The 25256-nt window shown below is 40.7% G+C and overlaps 3 protein-coding genes across 6 annotated transcripts in view; all 3 read left to right on the top strand.

The window, feature by feature from the left end:
* The window catches only part of dyrk4 (dual-specificity tyrosine-(Y)-phosphorylation regulated kinase 4), a 35412-nt gene extending 31821 nt beyond the window's left edge, over positions 1–3591 (top strand). For all 4 annotated transcript variants that reach the window (XM_028586446.1, XM_028586444.1, XM_028586447.1 and 1 more), the window contains 5 exons: positions 382–554; positions 696–756; positions 977–1106; positions 1221–1357; positions 1646–3591. In XM_028586446.1, the coding sequence (XP_028442247.1) occupies positions 382–554; positions 696–756; positions 977–1106; positions 1221–1357; positions 1646–1908 (764 nt within the window). In that variant the 3' untranslated portion in view covers positions 1909–3591. The remainder of the gene's footprint in view (positions 1–381; positions 555–695; positions 757–976; positions 1107–1220; positions 1358–1645) is intronic.
* An 886-nt stretch (positions 3592–4477) lies between these two features.
* On the top strand, positions 4478–11354 carry ndufa9a (NADH:ubiquinone oxidoreductase subunit A9a). Its single transcript, XM_028585401.1, has 11 exons — positions 4478–4592; positions 5651–5824; positions 6427–6524; positions 6968–7059; positions 7237–7378; positions 7530–7632; positions 7839–7909; positions 9025–9101; positions 10468–10563; positions 10915–10981; positions 11076–11354. Exons 1-11 carry the CDS (start codon positions 4538–4540, stop codon positions 11244–11246), a joined length of 1146 nt encoding a protein of 381 aa, XP_028441202.1. The 5' UTR covers positions 4478–4537; the 3' UTR covers positions 11247–11354.
* Positions 11355–19105: 7751 nt separating this feature from the next.
* Positions 19106–25019, top strand: LOC114560568 (uncharacterized). The gene is made up of 10 exons (XM_028586030.1): positions 19106–19269; positions 20378–20422; positions 22230–22417; positions 22539–22644; positions 22851–22990; positions 23082–23362; positions 23452–23509; positions 24119–24324; positions 24431–24590; positions 24704–25019. Exons 3-10 carry the CDS (start codon positions 22231–22233, stop codon positions 24835–24837), a joined length of 1272 nt encoding a protein of 423 aa, XP_028441831.1. The 5' UTR covers positions 19106–19269; positions 20378–20422; position 22230; the 3' UTR covers positions 24838–25019.
* The last annotated feature ends 237 nt before the right edge of the window (positions 25020–25256 follow it).

The following is a 25256-nucleotide window of genomic DNA, read 5'->3' as shown; positions in this document are numbered from 1 at the left end:
ACATGCATGCAAAGGGCAGCAGGTCGGATTCGAACCCGCACCGCTGCAGGACTCAGCCAACATGAAAACAATTAGTTTTTAGGATTGTCTCATGATATATTGTCTCCAGAAATGTATTATTCAACTTTTGTTTTTGGTAAAAAAGAAAAAGAAAATCGCAGTACTCAATACTACTGCATCGCAATACTTCTAGAATCACAATGAATGAAAATAGCAATACAAATTGAATGTAGAGTGAAGGAATCGAATCGGACAACAGCATATCGTCCCAGCCCTTCTTGTTACCATGTCGGGATATTGATACAAATGGTCCACAGAACTTCTGTCTTCTATATTCTATCCTGAGGCCTCCCTCACAGTCTCTTCTGTCTTTTCCATTAGTGTACACCTACATCCAGAGTCGCTTCTACCGCTCTCCAGAGGTTATCATGGGTCACCCCTACAGCATGGCCATCGACATGTGGAGTCTGGGTTGCATCCTTGCTGAACTCTACACGGGCTATCCTCTTTTTCCAGGAGAGAGCGAAGTGGAGCAGATCTCCTGCATAATGGAGGTGTGACATGGAAATAACTGTGTGTCCAGTCACATATATTTTTTGCAAATCTCACAAAAATGTAAAGGCGTAACAATTTTCCAATATGGGCTGTTGAGTGGCTTCAGTGTGTTAAGGTGTCCTGATGTTTTTGATTCACAGGTTCTTGGGATGCCTCCAAATGATTTTGTTCAATCAGCATCGAGGAGGAGGTTGTTCTTTGGTGAGAATTTATCTTCAGTTTCAGACAGGGTTTTTTATATCTTATTTTGGTGGATATTTGATATGTTGCACAACAAACAATGTAGACTATAGCATTTTCTCAACGGTATCATAAGATAAATGAATAACTAGGCCAGTACTTTGCAGAAGGTGTCAGATAACGCTATAGGAATAATGTGCCAAGACAGTAAATCAGTACTGTGTTTGACCATTGTGTGCAGACTCAAAAGGAAACCCCCGGAACATCACTAACAGTAAGGGGAAGAAGAGGAGACCCAACTCCAAGGAGCTGTCAGCTGCTTTGAAAACGAATGACGCTTTGTTCTTAGACTTCATCAAACGCTGCCTCACGTACGTTCACCCTAAATGACTTTTTATCAAGTATGCTTCAGTGGTACTTAATTAAAGATCAAATCCAAATCTGCACTTGCAGACTTACATTTTTTTTCCTGTGTGTGTTTTCAGTTGGGATCCAACCAAACGTATGACTCCAGATGAGGGGTTACAGCATGAGTGGATCCTGGAGGGAAATTTCAATAAAGTCCGGCCGAGAGCCAGGCCCGCAGTGAAGAAGGCCTCCGACAGTTCGACCAGCAAGCCTGGTAAGAGTACTATCCGTTTCATCAGCCATGCTGTATACTTCAGATAATACCCACATTACCCACAACACCCACACAGCATTTTGAAGTGAAAGTAAGAGTTATAAATACAGCAAACAGCTAAAATAGAGCAAAGACTTGCCTTACAAATCTGTACAGTTCAGGTTGAATGGGTACATTCTGCTCACACTCAGCAACTATGGTCTGATGCCATAGCAGCAGACATAGCGGCAGAGTGGTTTTTTATTCATCTTGAGCTGACATGTAATGTTGTTTGTTTCCATGGTACAGCGGAGAAAGTAAGCTCAGAGAGCAGCACAACTGACAAGCTGGAGAGAGAGGGTTCAGCCACAGGAACAACGATGGCCCCTACCGAGCGTTTGCGGCCCATCGGGGCCTCCGCGGAGGAGGAGGTGTGTGAGAATGAGGATACCAAGCAGCAAGAAGGAGGTGGAGAGAGGCCTGTTCACATCATCATCAAGCCTCAAGAGGAAGTGGGCACAGAGAGGAAAGACAGCCAGGGGCCGTCTCAGTGTTTGCCCCCCATCATGTAACAGTCAAAAGGGAATCGTGCTGCGTTCAAGTGGCAAGTGGGAACTGTTGTTCCGGCTCAGTGTCCCACTCCCCACCTGAGAGAGATTGAGTTGGTGGAAGTAGAAGTGAATGGACAGCTGAGAGAAAGTTGCATTTGTTTGGCCCTGAACACACACACATTAAATTTAAAGATCCTTCATGTCCTCATTTATTACAAACACTGCCGTGTTGCTTCTGTGGTCTACATGACGTCAGAAAAAAACAAGTTAGAGAAGTCCAAGAATAGTCTGAGTTGATGTTTTTCTACAGACAGGTAGGAAAACAACCCGTTCCCACATGCTCTGAACAGAATATGGATGTATGGAGGAGATAACACTGATCAGCTGCAAAGAGGGACATCTTCTATTTATTGTTTTAAGTATACAGTCATAGTGTTTTCTTTTACTCTGTGGAACTTTGAGTTTGTATGACAGTGAAGTCCATCAACCAGTTGTACTTGTTTTTATAACGGACTTAAGGTGCAGTTGCAGGCATTCTGTTTCAATGTGTCACGATTAAGACACCAAGCTGTCTGCGACATAGGAATGCACATGTTGACTTTAGATCAAATGGTTGGAAACCTAATTAATAGTACAGCATCAACTTTTTGCAAGTTGCTGTCACCTGTATTAGTTATTGATCCCAATCTTTGCTGGGCATTGAAATCTTTAATAAACAGGTAAGACCATAAACACTTTTACTTTTCTCAGTCTTCATGTTAAGAAAACCAAAGTAGGTGACTTTAAAGGGTGCATGTGTATAACATTGATCAAATCTTTGTTTTTGCATTTTATTCTTTTACACAATTTAGCATTTCTTTCATAATGGTAAAATATATTTAAGACGTGTGTGCAATAAAGGCTGAGCCAAAATGTTTTTTTTTTTTTAAATCATGTTAAAGAAATAATTGTCATGTTCTTTTTAATTGTAGAACGTAGTTGATGACATATAGATTAATGGTTTCGCATATTTATTGTGGAATATGTTTGATCCTGTTGCATATTTGTTTCACAATTTAATTCAACAATCATTAAATATGTATTTGTAATAGAATGCATTGTATATATTTCTGCTGTCATTTCCTATGTATGTGTAATACAGAACATATTTTAAGAAAATATTTCAGATATTTGTTGAGGGTTTAGACAAGGTTTTACTTGTTGAAAATATTTTGTATGTCTGTGGTATTCATAACATTTTTTTATATATTAGAAACAAAAAGACAATCCTGTTATTGATAGTTTGTGCCTTTCAGTATTAAACATCTTGCACTTTACTATTGTGTGTGTACACCTGAATTAGAAACCACTGGATTCTTCTTACCTTTCAAACAGACAAGGGTGTATACTACCCTGCCAGGTTCCCTTTTATTTGACAACATTATGTCTCATCTAATGTGACAGAACATGATGAAACAATTGTTTCATTATTAAACATCTTTTTTATAATGATTTATGTCTTTAGTCGCCAACAGAGATTGAATTTTAATCTAATATAGACCTGTGCCCTTACTATCTATCAGCTAAGCAACAAGAGATCCCGAGAGGGGGGATTGTAGCTGAAATAAGAAAAGTTACGATACTGTAGTTATATACATTTTTGTCTTTTTGTCATTTATGATTAAATAAAAGATTGTTTCAAAGAGCATATGCTTTCATATTTCATAATTTGTATCCTCATTTTTGTGTTTATGTTTTCAATATTTCTACTTGAAATGATACTGAGATCGTTGGCACATTGTTCAATTCTGAATCAGGCCACAGACTACATGCCGTTTAAAACTGTAAACTTTGGTTGTAAGTTATACAGTACTAATCATTTTCACATCCTGTTGCTACATACAGTAAGTAACTGAGAAATACATAATTTATTTCTAAGTTAGAATTGTAAAATGATTTTGACTATGAATTTGATAAACACAATTAAACGTAACTGTTTTTGTGTGCCAGCGACAGGAACTCTGGTTGGCCGGTTGTTACATACAGCAGGTGGCACAGTGCTACCACTGGCTACTGTGTGCAGGGACACTGTTCCTGGGACAGGTAGTGGCAGGAGTGGCTTGAGCCCGTATTACTTTGAGTTATTCGGTGCATCATAAATGCTTATTTTAAATCAATACATCTATTTATTATAATTTATATAAGATAAGAAGATACGATTGCAATGGTAGGCCTTCTATTTCTATGGCCTATACAATAAGTGGCACACTCCAGACTCCATAGTGTGGGGTCAGTCAGATACAATTGTGGCTGAAAAAGAGACTGGGAGAAATAAGTCATTATTTTTAAAGTGTATGATCACCTAACAACCTCATTATGTGATAGAAATACCTAAATTCCAGACGTCCTCTGAGGCCTTCTATAAAATGTAAGTTGCCCATTGACTATGATATTAGAAATTTTTATTTGACAACCTTTTTCATTGTTACACCTGAGGTCGTATTTATTAGACATTTTTTTGGATACGTTTTGTATTGTTAGGACCACGAGCTTTTTTTTTGTTACGTGTGCGCTACGCTACAGCTCAACGCTGATAGTGATTGTCAGTGTACCACTGCCGTAAAATGACGTGTGAGTATTTTGACCTGCACGCTATGCCGTAGTCGGAAAGATGGCGACCTTAGCGCTGGTTAGCCGTCCTGTGGGTGTCCTTCCAAAGATTTCAAGTGAGTACTGTCAAAACAGTAGGCATTTGATAATTACTCTAACATCTTAGAGTATAATGTTGTGATTTCAGATCTTTACATATGTGTCATGCTAACCCGGGCTCACAGTTAGACCACACACTCTGCTCGAGTGACCTTGCTAACAGGCTCGGGGCTTTAGCTAGCTAGCTAGTAAGTTAGCTCACATTTGGAGTTTTGAATAATTAAAATATTATCAGCTAAGTTACCTGGCCATATAACCCCCTGCATCACTTTGTGGATTAACGTTAATAAATGAAGGACAATAGGATGAGCTTTCCAGTTTCCAGTTGGCTAACGTTGCACTGACCTGACGTCTGTGGCTAAAAAAAAAAAAAATAACATTTGCTGTTTTTATAAACATTGGTAACGTTGGCTTAACGTCACGATAGGTTGTTACTCGGGAAATAGCCACATCAATGGCTTTGGATGAGTAGCTAGCTAGCTAACTGACCTGTTGTTTTACAGCGAAGATGCTGACAATAATATGCGGCTGACAGTGACACTGAGCTAGCGTTAGTTCCTGTCGGCTATATGGTTCACATAGCTTAGCAAGTATTCGTCCACAGTCTAAGGTTCCTGTTCAAAAGGAAACATGCAGCCTTTCAAGAGGCTTTCTTGCTTATGTGTTGTTGATTTGATCTGGTCAGTGCGTACAGTAGTTTCCCATTCTACAGCGCGAGAGAGAGAGAGAGAGAGAGAGAGAGAGAGAGAGAGAGAGAGAGAGAGAGAGTCCAAAGCAATAAATATAAAGAAGAACAATACCACTACAGTACAATGCAGTGTTACACCGAAAGATTTGTTTCTAATACCTGTCCACCCCATTTATTTATACCTATTAGGTTAAATTACAGTGAGCATTAGTAACACTGCTAAGTATAATGCCAAACAATTACAGTTAATAACTATCAAACGGTTTCAATGACTATTACAGCCATCATGAAGACATGTTTTATTGCTTTAATTAGTTTTAGGTAATCATACCGCTTGATGTGTGAATGAATGAATCAAAGGCCGTCATGTTCCTCTCATCTTAATAGGTAGCTGCTCCTCTGCTGTATTGTCCGCTGCCTCCGTCACCACAGTCCAGCAGAGGAAGCTCCACCATGCTGTCATCCCCAAAGGGAAAGGAGGACGCTCGTCCTCCAGTGGAATAGCGGCAACAGTGTTTGGTGCCACAGGTTTTCTGGGTCGATACGTGGTCAACAGGCTGGGTGAGTTGAAAAATATAGCGTAAATACTGATGTTAAGTTATATGCACACTAATATTGACTTAACATTCAGCAAACCTGTGTATTTCTTTTGTTGAGTTTGTGCTTGTAAACATCCCATCCTGTGTCCCGATATCCCACATAAGATCTCATTTCAGCAATGAAAACAATTATATATTGTAATGTTCTGAGATGTCAACATGTTATCCCATTAAGGAGGTCCTAGTTGTTTGACTTGCATTCAGTAGTAGAGATACAATGATATTTAAGAGCAGGTTACCCAAGAACAGCCTGTTTAAATCAAGACAGTAAATGTTGGAGACTCAACTCAATAGCTGACATGAGCTGCTTGGTGTTTTTTTCCCCACAAGGTTTTATGTTAGTTATCGATACCTAGCCGAACATTTAAACAAAAATATAGCCTCTAAGACACATGCAAATGTTCTGGGGCCCATCACTGCAGTTCATTTATATGTTGAAATTTGTTTAATGTATTATTGCTATCAAATAACAAGTTACCTATACAAGTGACTCATGTGTGCTCCTTTTGTAAGATCATGACACAAAGATGTGATTGTATGTGTTTATTAACTGATCATTTGCAGGTCGGATTGGCTCTCAGATTGTACTCCCTCACCGCTGTGATCAGTATGACATCATGTACTTAAGGCCCATGGGTGATCTTGGACAGATCATTTTCATGGTAAGATGCATACAGGAATCTTGCAATGTTAGAATCTTTAAACTGCATACCTAATATAAATAATCAATTCAGAGCCTTAAAGGCAGGGTTGGTAAGGTTGAGAAGCTAGCGATATTTGGAAGTAGCATCTCCTCTGGGCTCCGTCTAAACACCCCCCCAGATGTGCACGAGCGCCACTGCCTCGCCACTTCAAAGCAAGGCACTGCTCTGCTTCTGTTTTAGAGCAGAATGGAGCACCAACGGCCGTTCGGTTTGATTGGTCAGAGTTTTTACAGGATTACAGCAGCTACAGATCCTTTTTCAGAGCCTATACGTTATTTATAGCTGTCGGGGTGTAAAGACCATTTCAAAAAATATATTATGAAGTGTATATTGGAAAATGTTACAAATCCTACCTTTTAAATGAAATGCAAATGTTTTGTCTCTGTTCTGTCTTGTTGCAGGAGTGGGATGCCAGGAACAAAGAATCCATCAAACGGGCTTTGGAGCACTCTAATGTTGTCATTAACCTAGTGGGCAGAGAGTGGGAGACAAGGTACCATGTAGGCTGAAACAATGTCATAAAGCATCTGATTTATGTTGAATGATATTGTTCTCATGGAATAGAATTTGAAGCTTGCTTGGAGATGAGGTATAGGCGACTTTGCCGAATGGGCATGTTAATTGTAAGCAAGCATTGACATGCAAGTATTTCTCCTCTTTTTGTATACAGCAACTATCGCTATGAAGATGTCTTTGTGACCATCCCTCAGCAGATTGCCAAGGCAGCCAGAGAGGCCGGCATCACAAAGTTTGTCCACATGTCTCACCTCAATGCTGACATACGCAGCCCGTCCAAATACCTGAGGAACAAGGTGGAGAGCTGTTTTTACCACACTGCACATCTCTCTTACTCAGTCAAACTAGTGTATCAGTGTTTCTGTTGGATGGCATACTGTTTAAGCCAGTGAATGTTGTTGTGTGTTATTGTAGTTGATCATTGTGTAAAATGTCCGTTTACCTCAGGCTGTAGGAGAGGCAGCAGTGAGAGATGAGTTTCCTGATGCAATCATCATGAAGCCCTCTGAGATCTTTGGGCGGGAGGACAGATTCTTCAACTATTTTGCAAGTAAGACAGTTGATTTTGTCCGTTAAAACCAACATGTATGCCAATATTTCGGTCTCTGGGTGATAGGAATGTGACACGTTTGTGAATGTTACTGCAACCTTTTTCAGTGGTTTGGTGAGGTACATTAAGTAAACGCTCCAACTTACTTGTTCCACAGTATGGAAAATGTTCCCTTTGATAATGCGTGGCTTTAATCCTTTTGTCAGACATGCGCTGGTTTGGCAATGCTGTTCCACTCATATCCCTGGGGAAGAAGACCGTAAAGCAGCCTGTTCATGTAAGTTTGTTGAAAAGAGGTAGCTATTCTAATGTTATAATAAATTGAAACTTCCAGAAATACTTTCTGAAAATTGGTGTTCCGATACCGGTGCTACTTTTAAAAGAACGGTGCCAGTGCCTGAACCGATACTGAAAAAAAAAAGAAAGAAAAGCAAAGCACAAAACACCAGTCGCACCACAAGGCTTAAGCTAACAGTTTTAAGTGAACGCACCATCTGTGTTGTTTTTCTGACAACAGCAGCTGCAGAGCAGACTGTTACGTCCCGCTGTTGGAATCCTCTACAGAGAAATACAGTCACGCTTTGAACCGTTTAACGTTGGCTGTCAGCATTTTAACCATTGTGTTTAATCCTGCCACTAGCTAACGGTAGGCTAATGTTACCTGCTGTCAAGTGTAATGTTTACTAGCGTCACGTGTTGTTGCGCTAGTTCTGTTGCCTGTAACATCCGTTTTGGGGCATCAGATCATTCAAGTGAACGAAATAAGGGGCCGAAATCCGCGTTGCTATTCGGTCAGGTAGATACCATATTAGAGATATTATAGAGTAGATGCCATATTAGCACCAGTAATTGTTTTTACATTGACTCAGGCAGGTTAGCAGCAAGCAAAGTCTACTTAGACAGTGATACATTTTGAAAAATAAAACTTGTGTTTTGCTTAAATATCTGGTCCTTCTGCTATTATGAAACACACTTTTGGCTGTTTATAGTATTATGTCTTTTAATTTGACAAAAACACTAAATGATAATTTTGACTATGTATTGGTATATATTTTATGGTGGTGTAAAGTGCTGGAAAAAACTTTAAAATGGACCTTGAAAGTGCTTGAATTTGACCTTGGAAAAGGTGTACGAACCCTGAAGGTGCCTAACTGAAGGTAGTGTCTGCATTTGACAACAGGAGTGTTGCAAGACCAAATACAGTGCCAATGTTTTTTTTTGAGTCGTGGATTTGGACATTAGTGACACGCCTAGTACTTTAAAACAAACTGTCTAATCAACTTAGGTTTCCAATATTTACACATTTTGTCTAATGGAAACAATGCACACTGAATAACTCTACTCACTGAATGTGCTTATCACATGAACTAAACCATTTCTTTTCTCCCTCAGGTGGTGGATGTGGCCAAGGCCATAATCAATGCTGTCAGAGACCCTGATGCTAATGGAAAGACGTATGCATTAGTTGGGTAGGTGGTCAAATAACTTTGTTTGAAATTTTGTGCCTTAGAGTAGAGCAAATGCTGACATTTGAAAATGGGTAACATAAAGCTCAAATCATTTATAGATTTAAAGCTTTAGCAAGATCAATCAGCCATAATCTGTACTAGCAAGACGTCCTGGGTGCAATTTACTGAATTACAGAAGTACATTACAGGGCAAAGCATTGTGCTTCATTTGCAGTCTTAAAGTGCTCAGACTATGCTCATTTTCAGGTTCATAATTGTATTTAGAGGTTGTACCAGAATAGGTTTATGTGGTTTCATTTTCAGAAAACACCATATTTTTGTTGAGGCATTTGTTGAGGCTTCTCACTTATGTTCCATCTTTATTGAGAGTCGCACATGCTCAGTAGCTAGATAAGGACTGCTAGCCAGTCAGAAGCAGAGTATGAGGGCGTGTCCTGACAGTACCTAGGTAAGGACTACTAGCCAGTCAGAAGCAGAGTATGAGGGCGTGCCCTGACAGTACCTAGGTAAGGACTTCTAGCCAGTCAGAAGCAGAGTATGAGGGCGTGCCCTGACAGTACCTAGGTAAGGACTACTAGCCAGTCAGAAGCAGAGTATGAGGGCGTGCCCTGACAGTACCTAGGTAAGGACTACTAGCCAGTCAGAAGCAGAGTATGAGGGCGTGCCACGCTAGCAGCTAGGTGAGCATTATAACGTGTGTTACAAAGTGACCACGTTGGTCTCTGAAGTAAAGGCTGGACTACAATAGAGCTGTTTGGAGCAGTTTGTGAACATTGTTTTCTGTTGGAGATGGTAAGTCCCTTTGGGGGGGACTTTGGGCTTTTTCACTTTGTAAACCTATAATGTGCACAAAAAGATATATAACACAATAAAGGAAAGGGGGAAAGCCAAAAAGCATAATATGAGCACTTTAAAAGTTTGTTGACAAGAAAAAAAGTTTTAATTTAAGTCAACTTAAAAGAAAGGTCAATGGTTTTGTCTTTAACGTATAGGTCAAAAAAAACATGGACAGGTCCTGAATGGCAGCAGTGCACTAAAAAAGACATGTTCACAAATGTGTATTTAACAATCGTACTATTTGAATTTTACAAAACAAATATTGGAATAATTTTCATTAGTAAAAGTTTTGAGTTTGGAAAGAGAGGTGTTAACTTTAGACAAGGATGCATGTAAGTGAAAGCTAGAGAGTACCTTATTTGCATGCAGTGCCTGCACAGAAATGGCCTATTAAAGGATAGGAAACCTTGTGTCAACATATGTTGGTGTGTTGTCCATGCCCTGTATTTGTGGACATTTGAGCACAGATTTTCTTGATGAGGGCTCTCCTTCTTAAATTGTTTTTTTCCTGTTTTCCCCGGTCATCTAGTCCCAACCGTTACCTCCTTCATGACCTGGTAGAGTACATCTACGCGGTGGCACACAGACCTTTTGTGCCCTACCCCCTGCCCCGCCCACTCTATCAGTAAGTGCTTTATTCAGGGTTGTTTTTTTACATACTTTCCAGAGAAAAGGCATCTTTCATGAAACTAACTTGAGCATTAAACAACACAGATGGCATGTTGCTAAACAAAACAAAGGAGATGTTAACTGTTGATTGCATTGTGTGTACCCACATGTGCTACAGTGATAACACACACAAGCAGTTGTTTCCCACTCATCCTATTCGACATTCTGAAGAAATGTATTCACATTATTCAAATGAAACAGCAACCTGCTCATCAACATATTCCCCTACAGAGCCACTAGGTCTCTTGGGTGCGGTTGACATATACCACTGTACCATCATGTGATAGTTTCTGATTTTTACTTTCAGCCTTGCTGCTCAGTTTTTCGCCATGAACCCATTTGAGCCGTGGACAACCGCAGACAAAGTTGACAGGGTAAGACAACCAAGATCTTGATATAACCTGAAACTTGAGGATTTGTGCCACCAACTGTTGCACACTAATTCTGTGCTGCACTTTTATTTTCCAGTTTCACACAACAGACCTGAAGTACCCAGGACTTCCCGGTCTGGAGGATCTTGGTATCACTCCTTCCACTGTAGAACAAAAGGCAATTGAGATTCTGCGTCGCCATCGCCGATTCCGTTACCTGGAAGCTGACCTGGATGAGACGAAGCCAGCCAAGACCGTCAACTATTAAACTACCAACAACACCAGGGCAGCCAGAGGATATGAGTGCCTCTGATTGTCCTTAATTGGTCTTTAACTATATTCTGTACATAAATAAAAAAAAAAAGATATCCTCTAAGGGTTGTCTTGAGGGTTTTTCTTGTTTGTTCCATATTGTTTTTATTAGGAATGACTTTACCATTACAGTCCCTCTAAGACTGAGGTCTCTCCCTTCAACATTTTTTCGTTGAAGAACGGAGTAGGGACCCCTACTACATGCAGTATACTGTATACAATTTAGTTTTGTATTAAACTGAGTCAGATGGATATAAATGAATGGATATTATTACATTATTTAAATATGTTTTAATGTTAAACATAAATGTGGAACAGTGAATCCTTATAGGCATACCAAAGCCGGCCTAAGGAAAGCTGTTCCAATCCTTATTCAGCCCCATTGTACCAGATTTGGTTGCAGTTCCACTGGGGATGATCTCGGTCCAGTGCAAAATGAATGGGACTCTATGGAGCTAGACGGCTAAATGTGTCTCTTTCGCCTGATTGTTGTTGAGAAACCTCAGATTTGATTGTAGTTTTTGCAAGTTCAACATGGATTATAGGTCGAAATTTGAATGAATGAGTACTTATGTCGTTTTGATTTCTTACAGGTTGAGTCGTTGTAGCCCATAACACGCTAGCATTCTGCTAATGAATGCTGATTGGTCAGTGAAGGACTGATTACGATCAGAGATCCAGCTTGACGGCATCCGAAGCGGAGCCAGAATGTCAGAGTGAATATTTCGGCGTGGTCTTTAAAACATCAGCAAACCTCTTTCTAGCATGTGTATTGACAGGGAGAGCCTAACCTGTCAGCTGTGTTGTCGATGCCTCGTTAGAAAAAAGAAAGTGACTCAGAGCTTGCCGTAAAACAGTATCTCCGGCCGTATATGTGTATGACGTCATTGACATTTGAAAAGGCTTTTTAGAACAAAAAAACGACTTTAAAAAAATCTAACACCCAGCAGTGTGTATTTTCTTTGCCTCCCCTTTCGAATGCAACATTCAAATTACTAGACAAAAAATTATATCATGAGAAAAGTGGATTCTGAGGGGTTTAGCTCCACAGAGCCCCATTCATTCTGCACTGGCCTGTGAGCGCCCCCTATATGGAACTCTGGTGGTACTGCAACCAGTTCAGAAGCCGGAAGTAACGAGGGAGTGGAACTTCTTCCTATATTAGAAATTCTTTGGGCATATTATGTAACTATTTCCTCTTCGGTCCCCCTACAGGTTGTCTCATTGGAGCTACAGCCACGCGAGCTGTAGTTCCAACGAGACAACCTGTAGGGGGACCGAAGCTGGAAAAATTACATAGCATGCCTTTAAAGGTCCAGTGTGTAACGTGTTAGTTGTTCATTATCAGAATCTGTGTTGCCTGTTCACAAAACTTGTCCTTGCCCTTCATGAATATTTACCTCCATCATCAATTCCAAGTATTCCTTTTGGCTTGAAATTTTACATTTGCATTCGCGTGAACGGGGGTAGACGCTCCATATTCATGCTCCATCATGAAATACGTTAACCGGTAAGGGACATACAGGACATACTGCTCCGCCTTTCGCGTTTTCGCGGTCATGTGATAAACTCACAGGTGCTGCTAATGCTGCTAATGGGTTTCGTAGCTTCCCAGCCGCGAAATTATGAGTCCCACTATGGCCACGCCAAGACCCGTCCTATGCCTACCTCTAATTGGCTCAGCTAAATGAGGACAACGCACGCTGCCATTCCGCGTATCACGCTGCTGCTCCACGTGCCATTCCGCGTATTGCCATGGTTGTTATATTGACTGTGAAGAGATTATTTTAACGACCGTTGTTGCTAGTGATTTTGAAGAGATGTTTTACCGAAATCAGGCTAGTGTGCAGGCCTTTCTTGTGATCTTGTTTTTGGATAGTGATAGGTTGGATATTTCAGCCTACATGTTTCAAATGTATTTTATATCTTGTATGTAGGGTACTATGCAAGAAGGTTAGTCTGGGGACAACCTTCACCCACAGGAATGTGTAGAATCTATTATGAGTTTGGGTACAACTTTCACACAGAGGAATTGGAGCCAGGAATGTGGGAATCTATTAGCACGTGCCATAAAAGGTGTAGTTTAAGAGTAAACTGTCGCACTGAAATAGATAGCTTGAAGCGTGTGAGGACAAAAAAAGTATAAAGGAGGAGTTATTCTGATGTTCGTAGAGACACTATGGGTGCATGCTCTTAGGAGGGTGTACACATGGTTATCTTCCTTTCTAGGAGAAACCTTGGCATATACATTTGGTGCATGTCAACTGTTCTCTCTTTTATGAAAGTATGTTTGTTTGTTGTGTGAATAAAGCTGCATTAGTCTGAACTCATTGTACTCAGCATTTGTTCAGTCTCCATCTCCTTTCCAGATATTTCCCAGATATCAGATAGGTCAAGGATTTCCATATACCCTCTTACAAAAACGCAAGGATAACGCCCGTCTGTGTTGCGAGTCGCCTGGAACAACAACAACTGCTTGGCAGTCATCCTCTGTGCAAATTTGAAATTAACAAATGTGAATCACTAAAGTAGATATATGAAACGAAAGCAAATTTAAACTACACTCGCTTTGGTAAACCTGCCCCTGAAGCTATACTGCTGCTTCGGATGACACTGCAGCGTTAATGTTACAGAAACTACAGAAAATGAGCCAGATGAGGCTGATGCTTCAGGCAGTAACGTTACAAAAAACCTATGGGGTTGTCGCTCTGGGATGGGCGAGTCTAATGCTGGGAGAGAAAAAAAATGCACTGATTCAAAACACCACTGATTCAATTAAATCGTTGTTCCTAGGGTTAGGAAACACACATCAAAGGCAGGCTTATAGGTCATCGCTCATTTCGAACATTTTGACACGGATCAGTAGTGCTCAGAATGACCATATTGATAACACAATTAATACATAGGCCTATACATAACCTGTATTGTACCTATTAGATTATGTTGAATACATGCATACATTAAACAAAACAGGAGTCAAAATGTCATCTTTGACACATATGCCGTTAATTTCTTAGTAGTCAGTCGTTATGCAGTAAGAGTGGAAAGCCTTTCATCAACAACTACGTCGACACTAATATACTACACACTTGTAGCTGAAGACATCCAATGTAAATACAAATACTCAATACAAAAAAAAACATCATATAGCCTACAAGTATTTGTATTAGTTCAGGTTTTGTCTAGAACCATGAACTGATTGAGCTGAAACAAAACAAACTGATTGAGAGAGAATTGATCAATAACTGATTAAGAGAACTGTTATGGACATTTAGGTAGGGTGCTTGTATGCACCCAGTGGGTTTTCCCCAGGGAGGTGTTCTCCTGCACACAATGGGACAGGCTGTGTGGCACAGCTTTTGCTCTTCCGCACTTTGTGTAAGGGTGGTCTTTCCTGGAGCTCTTTGGAGGTGTGGCAGCTCCGAAAGCCTTTCTTCCCCCCCACCAAAGTTGCCTTTTGGCGCGACACCGCTGTTGGTTGCACACCAATCTTAGTGGTCGTTGGCAGAAATCCCCTTGGTTTGGCACGGATCCTAGTAGGCACACAGCTGGTCTTTCCATAGCACTGTCAGTTGTCTTTTATTTTTTGTTTTTTTAAATTGTCCACAAATGACTGAAGAGGTGCCTTGAATGTTGTGTCCTCTAGTAGTTTTTTTTTTGAGGATCCCAAAAATGCCATCCAGCTCCCTCTTCAAAGACTCTGTCCCTGTGCCTGGACAGATTTAACAGCAAATGAATTGACTCTGAACTTAGACGGATTGCGCTGGGTTCTTTCTTCATGGTGGAAGGACAAACGGAAACCAAACTCACATAGGCCCCAACGTTGAACATCTCGGAACTCTTGTCATCAAAGCACAATTGAGCTCATAGAACTGAAAAGGGTTTCTTTTATGTGCGCACTTTATTATTTCAGTTGTTATTTTTCATAACTATGCTTATTCTGGTTTTCTAGTCTCTTTATTTACGTTCAATTCTCTGGCTCTTAACAGTCTAGTTTTCTTCTGGTTCTGGTCCAAATTCACACTGGTATCAACTACATAACACTACTGTCAACAAAGAGTTTTACATCACATGATGATGTGTTTAGGAAGGTCATTCGGTGTGCGATGGCACTTCTTAAGACATGTCTTATCCTTCATATCTTAATGACAAATCAAAATGTTACCACTTTACTTGAGGTCAAAGACTGTATTTGTTACACTGTCATAATGTTGTCATGACAGCAAGTTTTATCCATGCTATCTTACTGACAAATACAATTGTCAAGTTGTCATGACGAAGACATCCTCTGGTAATGTCATCCTGGTTAATGTCAAGTTGTCATAATCAAGACAACCCAAACAATGTCAACTTGTCATGACAAAAACCGAATGACACTTAATGAGAGAAGTCATAAATGTTCATGACTTGTTTATAAGGTTTATGACACATTCATGACAGTGTCATGTCATAGTAATGACAGTGTCATGTCACGATTATATCGTTACTGTCAAGTAAAGTGTTACCAATGATTCTTGCTCCAAAGAAGTCTGGGTGGTCTGATGTGAACTGTCTGGTGACCTGGTAGGTCTTCAGAGTCCAGGCTGTGTCATGAGTGCTTCCGTCCAACTCGTATATCTCAGCAACAAAAAAACTAAACGCTTAATAATAAATTATGAGACAACGGAATGCACAGGACACACTAGGCGTGCCAATAGTGTACCTGTGGTAGTAATAGTCTCTTTATTGATGTTCAATTCTCTGGCTCTTAACAATCTAGTTTTCTTCTGGTTCTGGTCCAAATTCACATTGATATCAACTACATAACAAAAGCAGAGTAGACATGGACAACAAAGCTCTGCAGCTTCAGAGCACTGAGACGGAGAGGAGAAAAGCAGCCACTAAAGAGTACAATCTGGCCAAGGTAAGTCACCTTGGTAATCGTAGTTAAACTTGCTTGGAAAAAATGGACGTATAATTTCTAATAACAAATCCTTAAAGCACCAAGGGAGGGTTAAAGCTTGGCAATACTTAAATGCATACATTTTAGATGCATGTACCTTGAATGGTATACAGTAGCATACAATAGAGTTCCATTTTGGTCTTTGGTTATACTGGGTTTAGATGAAAATGAATGACATAATTCAATTTTAATATTACGTTTTAAGCTAAATCTAAGCAGCTTTTGTTTAATTGATATATTCATCAATATCCTTATTGCTTGGTCATGAGGGTGTAGATGTGGAACGCTCCCTGGGCATGGTGGCAGTGCCCGGTCTTTGTCCCAACAGTGATAGGAGAGCCCCCCCGGAGAGCCTGCAGCACATCATCCAGTTCCAGAAATATCAAATCGAGGAGAAAACCTGTACACGTAGATATTTTTGTTTCAACAAATAGAGAAGTCTTGCCATTACATTAGACATGTTTCAGTCATGTTTGCTTTCACTGATTCAAAACGGTTGTATCCGACTTAATTAGGCTTGCATTTTAACCATCCACATTGTAAGTGAAACTAAAAATCAGTCAGTGACAAACTTGAGCAACAACTGTTGCTTCTCACCAGGTCAAAACCAGCCATGACATCTGGGAAGTCTCTCTGTAGCTTCATAGCCTCCTCCACAACTCTCTGGCCATCACGGATGCATTTACTCCCCCGGAGCATACAGGGCACTGTGTGATTGACAGGGCTGGGCGATATGGAGAAAATCTGATATGGCAATATTCTTGCCCTAATACCTCAATGTCGATATTGTGGCGATATTATAGGGTTGACAATTGGTGCTTTAACAAAATATCTTCACAATAAGATTTAAGATAAATAATATTCAGTAATGTAGATATAATGACTAAGTGGGTAAAGGTAAAAATTAGAGTTGAGCCGGATACTCAGCTGAAATGAGTATGCGGTACGGATAAAGCACTTTTGCCGAGTACGAGTATTATACGAGTAATACGAGTCAATATCTGTGCTCGGATTGAATAAAAATCCTCATTGGGTAGCTGACTGTGTCTGCGTTCTGTGATAGGCTAGTCACAGCGCCCCTCCCCTACACACATACAGATTTATTGTGTTGCTGTGTCCCGCTCTGCTCACTCACACACAGAACTCTGAGAAGAATGCAGAATAATGAGTGATTTCAAGACAACACGATTTTTGAAAAACATTTCAAAAATTAACAATAATTTGGAGGCCCCCTGCACTGACTCTGAGGACTTGTGTTTCAGAGTTCCTAAACCGGAGACATTTGAAAACACTTCTGACCCCCGTTTTGGTTTGGAATCGCCGGGGTTTGTGATCAGTGATGGGAATTACGGCGTTATAAATAATGATAATGTAATATGTAATAAGGGCATTACTAACGGCGTTACTTTTTTCCGTAACAAGTAATCTAATTGATTACTCCATCCCATCTCTCTCTCCTTTCTAATTAAGCCATTCAAGGAACACTGATGCTTGTATCACCACTGATTTTATAGATCACACAGACTTTTCAGCTACCCAACAGGCTAACCGCTAGCATTTTCAATGTAAGCTTAGCAGTTAGGTTACCTGACAGCCACTATCTTTAATGTTACAGCCAAACTGCTTGTTATCATTATGACGTGACACACACACACACACACACACACACACACACACACACACACACACACACACACACAGAGCCTCCCTTCCTTCCTGAGAGTCCCTGTTAATTTGCTTACTCCTTACAACATCATCATCTACTCTCTTCCATCTTTTCCTCACTCACATGGCCCTGTCATGTTCACTCTCTGTCTGCTTCTCTGTATAGCCAACCACCTCTCCTCCTCCTCCATCTTTTTCTCCTGTAATTTCTCTGAACCTCCCTTGCACTTTGGTGGTCGTTTGTCCATTTTAACATAGATGCTAAACTTCCAGCATAACTATTACAGCTCGTGTCCAAGCTTCGCTTCAGAACGCGAACCATTTTGTTGCTACGAAGCGATCACCTCTTGTTAGCATTAGACTGACCGCCATTTTTTTTTACGTCACTTGACTGCGAATAACTTTACATCTGAAGCGTCTAAGACTCTATTTGTCCATTGTTTATTTCTAAAGAAACACGACAATGTATAAAAGGCTCCATTACCTTGTACCTCATGTTATAGCTCCGTACCCAGCTAACAATTAGGAGCGGGCCGCTTCCGTAAAACCTGCGGCACTGTCGGCTGAGTCGCGGCATCGACTGAGTCATGGCAACCGCAATTAGGCCAAGTCATTTTGCCACCAGCAGGCAGGCATCCTACCGCAGATATAACTTTTTCTTTTGGCTCGTCTACCAATGTTGGGTAACAGAAACAAAAGCCAGCCTAAATATTTTTATCCAGCCAACATTTATTTAGCCAACATCATTTTATAATAATAATATTATTATTATTATTATTATTATTATTATTATTATTATTTAAGACTAGGCCTACATTAGCCTACAGGGCTCTCAAGTTTTTAACTGAGTTCAGAGTGAGGTTTTGGCGACGGGTCTGATCTGATAAATTACATAAATTTGTACAAATAAAAAAAAAAATGTATTGTGTGTGTGTGTGTGTGTGTGTGGGTGTGTGTGTGTGTGTTTCAATTTACCAGCATTGACTGGTGACCGCTGTTAATTTTAACCTTTGTGTTGACTTCGGGTCACATTTGGCCCGTTTTCATTTTTTTTTTTTTTTTTTTTTTTATCAGAAAATATAGGTCGTAGAAATAAGCGCTGATAATGTGTAGAAGAAAAATTTAACAATTTAAAACGTTGGAAAAAGAAAACACAAACTGTAAAAAAGGCGTCAAAAACGTCGAAAAAAAAAACGGGAAGACAAAACTCTGGGCTCGGCTCAGACCCTTTTTACCAGCATGAAGCCGATTTCAACGGTAGCACGCTCAGCTCATCACTGGAGTGACGTGTGCACAACTTTGGGTGAGATAAAACTCAACGCCTGACTTAGAATCATCCCTTTTCCACCCTGCGCACTTACGGTGAACTTAGGTAAGTGTTCCATTTCCTTAAAAAGCATCAACATTTCAGGCAAAGCATATTTTCAATCGAGTTCCCTTAACATCCTATATTAACTCTACATATTTATAACTGTTGCTGAAATGTTGATTGTTATCGATACGTTTAAACGTAGTTGTGTAGCCAGTTCCTTCAACATGTGGATCCCTCCAGATGAAACTAAAAGAGAGAATTCAGAACTCGAATTCAATTAATAATTATTAATTAGGACAACAGACCATTCTTTATCGTGTCTGAGTAGCTAAAGTAGTGCAAGTTACGTGTAATATATATGAAAATGACTCCGACTTTTATGGCGCGAACGAAGCTAGCTAGCTAACATTAACACTAGCTCATGGTAGCTAACATTGACTAGCTGGGCTGTTAGCTCAGGGTTTCGTTGCTGCTTGGCAAATATGTCTGAGTAAAGTAGTGCAAGTTGGGGGTAATATATGAAAGTGGCTTCGACTTTTATGGCGCGAACAAAGCTAGCTAACATTAAGGCTGTTTAGCTCAAAGTAGCTAACAATAACTAGCTGGGCTGTTAGCTTATGGTTTCGTTGCAGCTTGGAAAATAATATGTCTTGAGTAAAGTAGTGCAAGTTGAGGTTAATATATGACAACAATATGAGCCTGACTAACCTTCTAGCTACATAGATCTTTTACTTTCATATTGTTTGCAATTAACTTCAGATGTGTCTGACTTATCAATGCCAGCGGGATAGCTTGTGTTCACTCACTTACTATATATTTTTATTTATATATATATATATATATATATATATAAAAAAAAATATAGCCATATTTTTTTATTTCTATTTCCATACACAGGTGTTTGTGTATACATGGGATGTCACAATTATAGATTTGTGTGTTATATAATGATGAGAACCTTGTGAACTGGTGAAATGCTTTCTTATCAAAGTAACTTAAACACGTCTTGATGGATTTTATGCACTGTGTACAGATCTGGTAGTGGGGTGATGTCATAATGGTTATTGTATTGGGCTTGGACTAAGAAAGGGAAATCGTAATGCTTTAGTATACCAAGACATTATGGATGGTTTTGTACCATTCTAATCTTTTTTTCTTTTTTCCTCAGGTAATCTTGCTTTTGCTGTTCTAGTTAAATAAACACTGCTCTAAGGTAAGAATTGCTGATCAAATACATTCTTACAAATCTAATCTGAGACGCAAGGCAGTTAAATCTGTGTCTAATTTGCTGCAAGGTATTGAGAACGAGCTTGTTGACGATGATCTGACTGATGACCACACTGTACATGACTTAGACGTTGTAAACTGTGACGACAGTGATGACTTGATGCATGACTGGAACTTTGACAGTGACTGTGATGATAGAGAGGGCCATTCTGAGAATAGACCTGACCTTGCTGATGATTTAGTATATTGGGCTTTGGAGTTTAATATCACCATGGTTGCACTTACTGCTTTGTTGTCTATCCTACATTTTCATCACCCAATTTGCCAAGAGATGGGAGGACTCTCCTCAAAACAGTCACCAACTACAAAATCCTACCTTTGGCAGGAGGTGCCTTCTTTTACTTTGGTGTATTGAATGCTATAACAGGCCTTCTTGAAAATGTGTGGATGAAACTCCCTAGCAAGCATTGCCTGCAGTTACAGTTAAACTTTGACGGGCTCCCATTGTTTAAGAGTAATAACCAGCAGCTGTGGCCCATTCTAGGTTTATTGAAGGAAAGCGGTAAATGTCCCTTCATGATTGGCATTTTTGGAAGGGATTGCAAACCCAAATCAGTCAGAGTACTTGAGGGACCTGGTGAGTGAGTTGAGTAGTCTTCAGTCTGTGTTTTGGTTCAAGGGAAAGCTGTTTTTTCTGCGAGTCTGTTCTGTTGTGTGTGACGCTCCAGCCCGAGCTTTTGTTAAAGGCATAAAGAGTCATTCAGGCTATTCAGCTTGTGATAAATGTGTACAGACGGGTGTATAGATAAGAAATCGCATGACTTTTCCACAGACCGACTCCGCCTTAAGAACAGATGCTAGTTTCAGGCAAATGTTGGATGAAGATCATCATGTAGCACAGTCTCCTCTGACTGGACTTGGTATCGACATGGTACTTGATTTTCCTCACGATTACATGCATTTGGTGTGTCTTGGGGTTGTACGTCGGTTGTTTGACCTGTGGTGTAGTGGTCCTTTGCCAACTCGCTTGTCTGGTCAGCTGGTTAAAGCACTATCTCAGAACCTACAGGAACTGAAGAATAACATTCCACGTGAGTTTGCTAGAAAGCCTAGAGCGTTTGAGGAAAGAGGGAGATGGAAGGCTACGGAACTAGGACAGTTCTTGCTGTATACAGGCCCTGTCGTTCTCGTAGATGTTCTGGCTGCTCCAGTCTACCACAACTTTATGCTGCTGTCGGTTGCTATTTTTATGCTGGCTAATCCTGAGGTGGATGTAGGGATATGTGACTGTGCAAAGACACTACTTGTGTCATTTGTTGAACATTTTGGCAGACTTTATGGTGAGGGCTTTCTGGTGTACAATTTGCATGGCCTTGTTCATTTGAGCGATGATGTTAAGAGACATGGATGTATTGATGTGATATCTGGGTTCCCTTTTGAGAATTTTCTTGGTGAGGTAAAGCGCATGGTTAGGGGGCCAAATTTCCCAGTTGCCCAGATTGTTCGCCGCTTGTCTGAGTGTACCAATAATAGAAGGGTCCATGATGGCCATGTGAAAGCTGGAACTGCTTTCTGCTTAGAGAAAGAGCATGTTGGTGGCCCCTTACCACAGGGTGTTAGAGGAGGAATACAGGAGTTTAAAGAGTTGCACACAGATCAGTTAAAGAAGGTTAATATTTCGAGAAAAACAGTGAGAACAGCAAAGAAATTTACAAAACTGCATAGCGCCCCTTTAATATGTTTTTGTTCTATAGCTACATTTCTACATTTCCTACATTTCTTCTTCTTTATAGAATGTATCATGTCGTGGAGTTTGTCAACTCAAAGGAGGTTGAAGTTGTCCACTCTAATTGGCCGAAAGGAGGCCAAAGTTTCTGGCCCCCTTTTGTATCTCTTGCAAAGCTGCGTAGGGCAGCTAAAGATGGGGTGATTCCCGGTGCTGACTGGACTCGATTCAGAGTCTGTGTAATGTATTCACATGGTATAGTAATGCTTCATTCTCAATTTACACAATTCCACACTTATTGAATTGAAACCTTACTGCAAAAGTAACCTAATAAGGACCCCTTCCATTTATACCTAATCTGCATTTGTGTTTACAGACGTGTATGAGATTGCCTGTGCAAAGCTGCTAGAGGCTACAATTACTTCTGATCTAAACACTGAAGATGAGGACAACAGGCCAGAGTACATGAAGAGAAAGAATAGGTAGGAGTGGTCCATAATTTCCTTCAAAGCATTTCAATGGCTGCGTCAAAAGTAATACACCTGCGCAAACAATTAGGCCACCAGCTAGAGGGCCTTACAATGCACACCGCAACCTCCTGACAAAACCAACTTTTTTTAAAATCTATTAAATATAATTTAGTATTCATTGCGATGACAAACTGACATCCCAATGTAATCAATGTTAGAGGCTGTAGAAGAATAGTGAGCAGCAGTGAAGAGGAGGAGGAGGAAGAGGAGCAGGGGAGGACTGCTGCACCTCGTGCCCCAACCAAAAAGAAATCTTACACTATACTTGCACCAGCCCCCTGCATCCCATCTCTTGATGGTAGGCCTGTTAGTTGTTACAGTAGTTTCCATTAATCTTTTAAGCATCTGGGTGAATCTAACATTAACGGCCAATTGCACCTTTGTGACAGCTCTAGGTGAAGGGAGTCAGCCAGCTGGTCAAGGTTTTTGGTCCCCAGGCCATATTTCAGAGACCACAGTTGATGATCCCCCTTCTGATGCAAACAGCTCGGCAGCAGGTCTCTGGGACTCTCCCCCTTCAGCAAACATCACAGCGGCTAGTCCACCACCGTGGTCACCAGTCTCCACTACAAACAGCCCGATAGCTAGTCAAAGTCAATGGGCTACGCCTCCTACCTCAACCCATGCAGCAGCTGGCAGGAGTCATTCATCAGACCAAACTGGATATCAAGTAAGAAGGGCAAGAAAGCTATTCTATAGCTCATGGGGGGATTCACTTTGGTATAGGTGTGAGGAGATTAAAACATCTTTTTCTTTTAGAACATCCCACAAGTACGTGACACACAAAACAGGTCTTCTCGTGAGGTAGTGCCTACAGGTAGGAATTCTACAAAGTGATCTCTCTCAGTTTACTCTAACATACTAGCCTGACAAGCCAGTCCCACATCAAGATGTTGGGTCTGGGAACTCACCATTGGCAGGGCTCAATCCGAGGGGCAGGATAAACTGTCTTTCAAATTCCCTATGCACGCAATAGTATAGCACTACAACCAACCAGAGCAATGCTAGTTGATAGATTAAGCTTTTGCCGTATCTGGTCGGCAAAACTCTGAACACATCTTCCTTTTTTTTTTTAAGAATAACTCCAGTGCTTCCAAGTCTTCCAAAGTTGCGCCCAAAGCCGTTTCGAAAGACAGCTGTTCGCCAGCAGCAGCAGGGAAGTAGCATGGAAATCACGCAGAACCGTCGCAACTCTGTCGTCATTATGTTAAGCTCGCCCACCGATTCTATACACTGTGATTGGCCTGACCAGAATTTTTTCTTTTCCAGCTCACAAGCCAACGGAGAGTTGCTAGACTGACACTGGCTGCAAATTACATTAGCTGCCGCTAGGGTGCGTCTAGATTTCTAGGCTACTGACATTCAGTATCTACGTACAGTGTTTTGCTACTAATCTGCTATGCCTACTTTTTCTTTTGTCTTACAGCAATTGCCAAGGAGATCCTCATCCAACTTGATTCTATCAGAGAACAGCAGTTGCTCATCCTGGTGCAGCTCCAAAAAATCTCCAGCAGTCAAGCAGTTCCAGACGCCTCGCCAGACCCAACACATTTTGGGCTCCCACTTTCAACTATTGAGGCGCTACAACATTTAGAGGAGACATTAAAGAATCCAGAAGAGAAGAAGAATTTGGTGAGTTAAATGATGCATTAATCAGATCATTCCTAAAAGTCAGTCCCCACACTCACTCATGCTATATTCCTTAAATAACTAATGAGGTACATGTCTTTTGTTTCAGACTGTTCTCCTTGGAATGGTCGGAGGCATGACTCTTAAAGACACCGTGGGGCGGGTCCTGAAAAGAGCAATGAACACCTCCCTGGCTAGACTCATTAATTGGAGTGGGGCCAACCGAAAGCCTGCATTCAAAGGACTCATTTTGAAAAGTGTGGTTCTGGGTGAGTGTTATTGCTGGATAACTGCAATGTGGTGATATCCAAATTAAGTGTTGGTGGTTACTGAGTAACATCACATGGTCATGCTGCCCTCTTCTGTCTTGTGTTTTTCTCAGATGCAGTCCGCCGGAATGCCCTGACCAAAGATTCTACGGAAAAGGAAATAGAGCTCCTCATCACCAGGTGGCTGCAGCTAGCCTCTGATAGGGATGGTGGCCGAAGCCAGAGGGCGAACAGGCAGACCGTGTAGACAAAACTCAAACGCCTATGTATGTATTTGGACCATGGTCGGGTACTACAGCTCCACACAGAAAGGCAGGACACAGCTGGTCCGTTTTGAATGAACTGGATCTCATTGTTATATAGACATTTGTTGCACTCAGTATATTTTCCATCACCTGAAACTGCAAGTTACAATGATCAAATTTCTCATGGGAACGAGCAGGGAAAATATAATTGTTTCATGTTACTGTACAATCATATTATATACTGCGAGAGAAAGGAAAATCTGTGGCATTTCTCTTAAGTTGGATGCGTGAGAAAAAATGAACCGTTGTGTTGTCCTCGGGTCAAATTTGACCCATTTTTATATCAGAATTATGGGTTTCTTTGAACCAAATTGCCCCAAAATAACATGAATGCGTGGATGTATGTTGTATGGAAGCCATG

This window comes from Perca flavescens, chromosome 8, assembly GCF_004354835.1.
Source record: "Perca flavescens isolate YP-PL-M2 chromosome 8, PFLA_1.0, whole genome shotgun sequence".
NCBI lineage: Eukaryota > Metazoa > Chordata > Actinopteri > Perciformes > Percidae > Perca > Perca flavescens.
The sequence above is the reverse complement of the archived record's forward strand: the minus strand, read 5'-3'. Positions and strand labels throughout refer to the sequence as shown.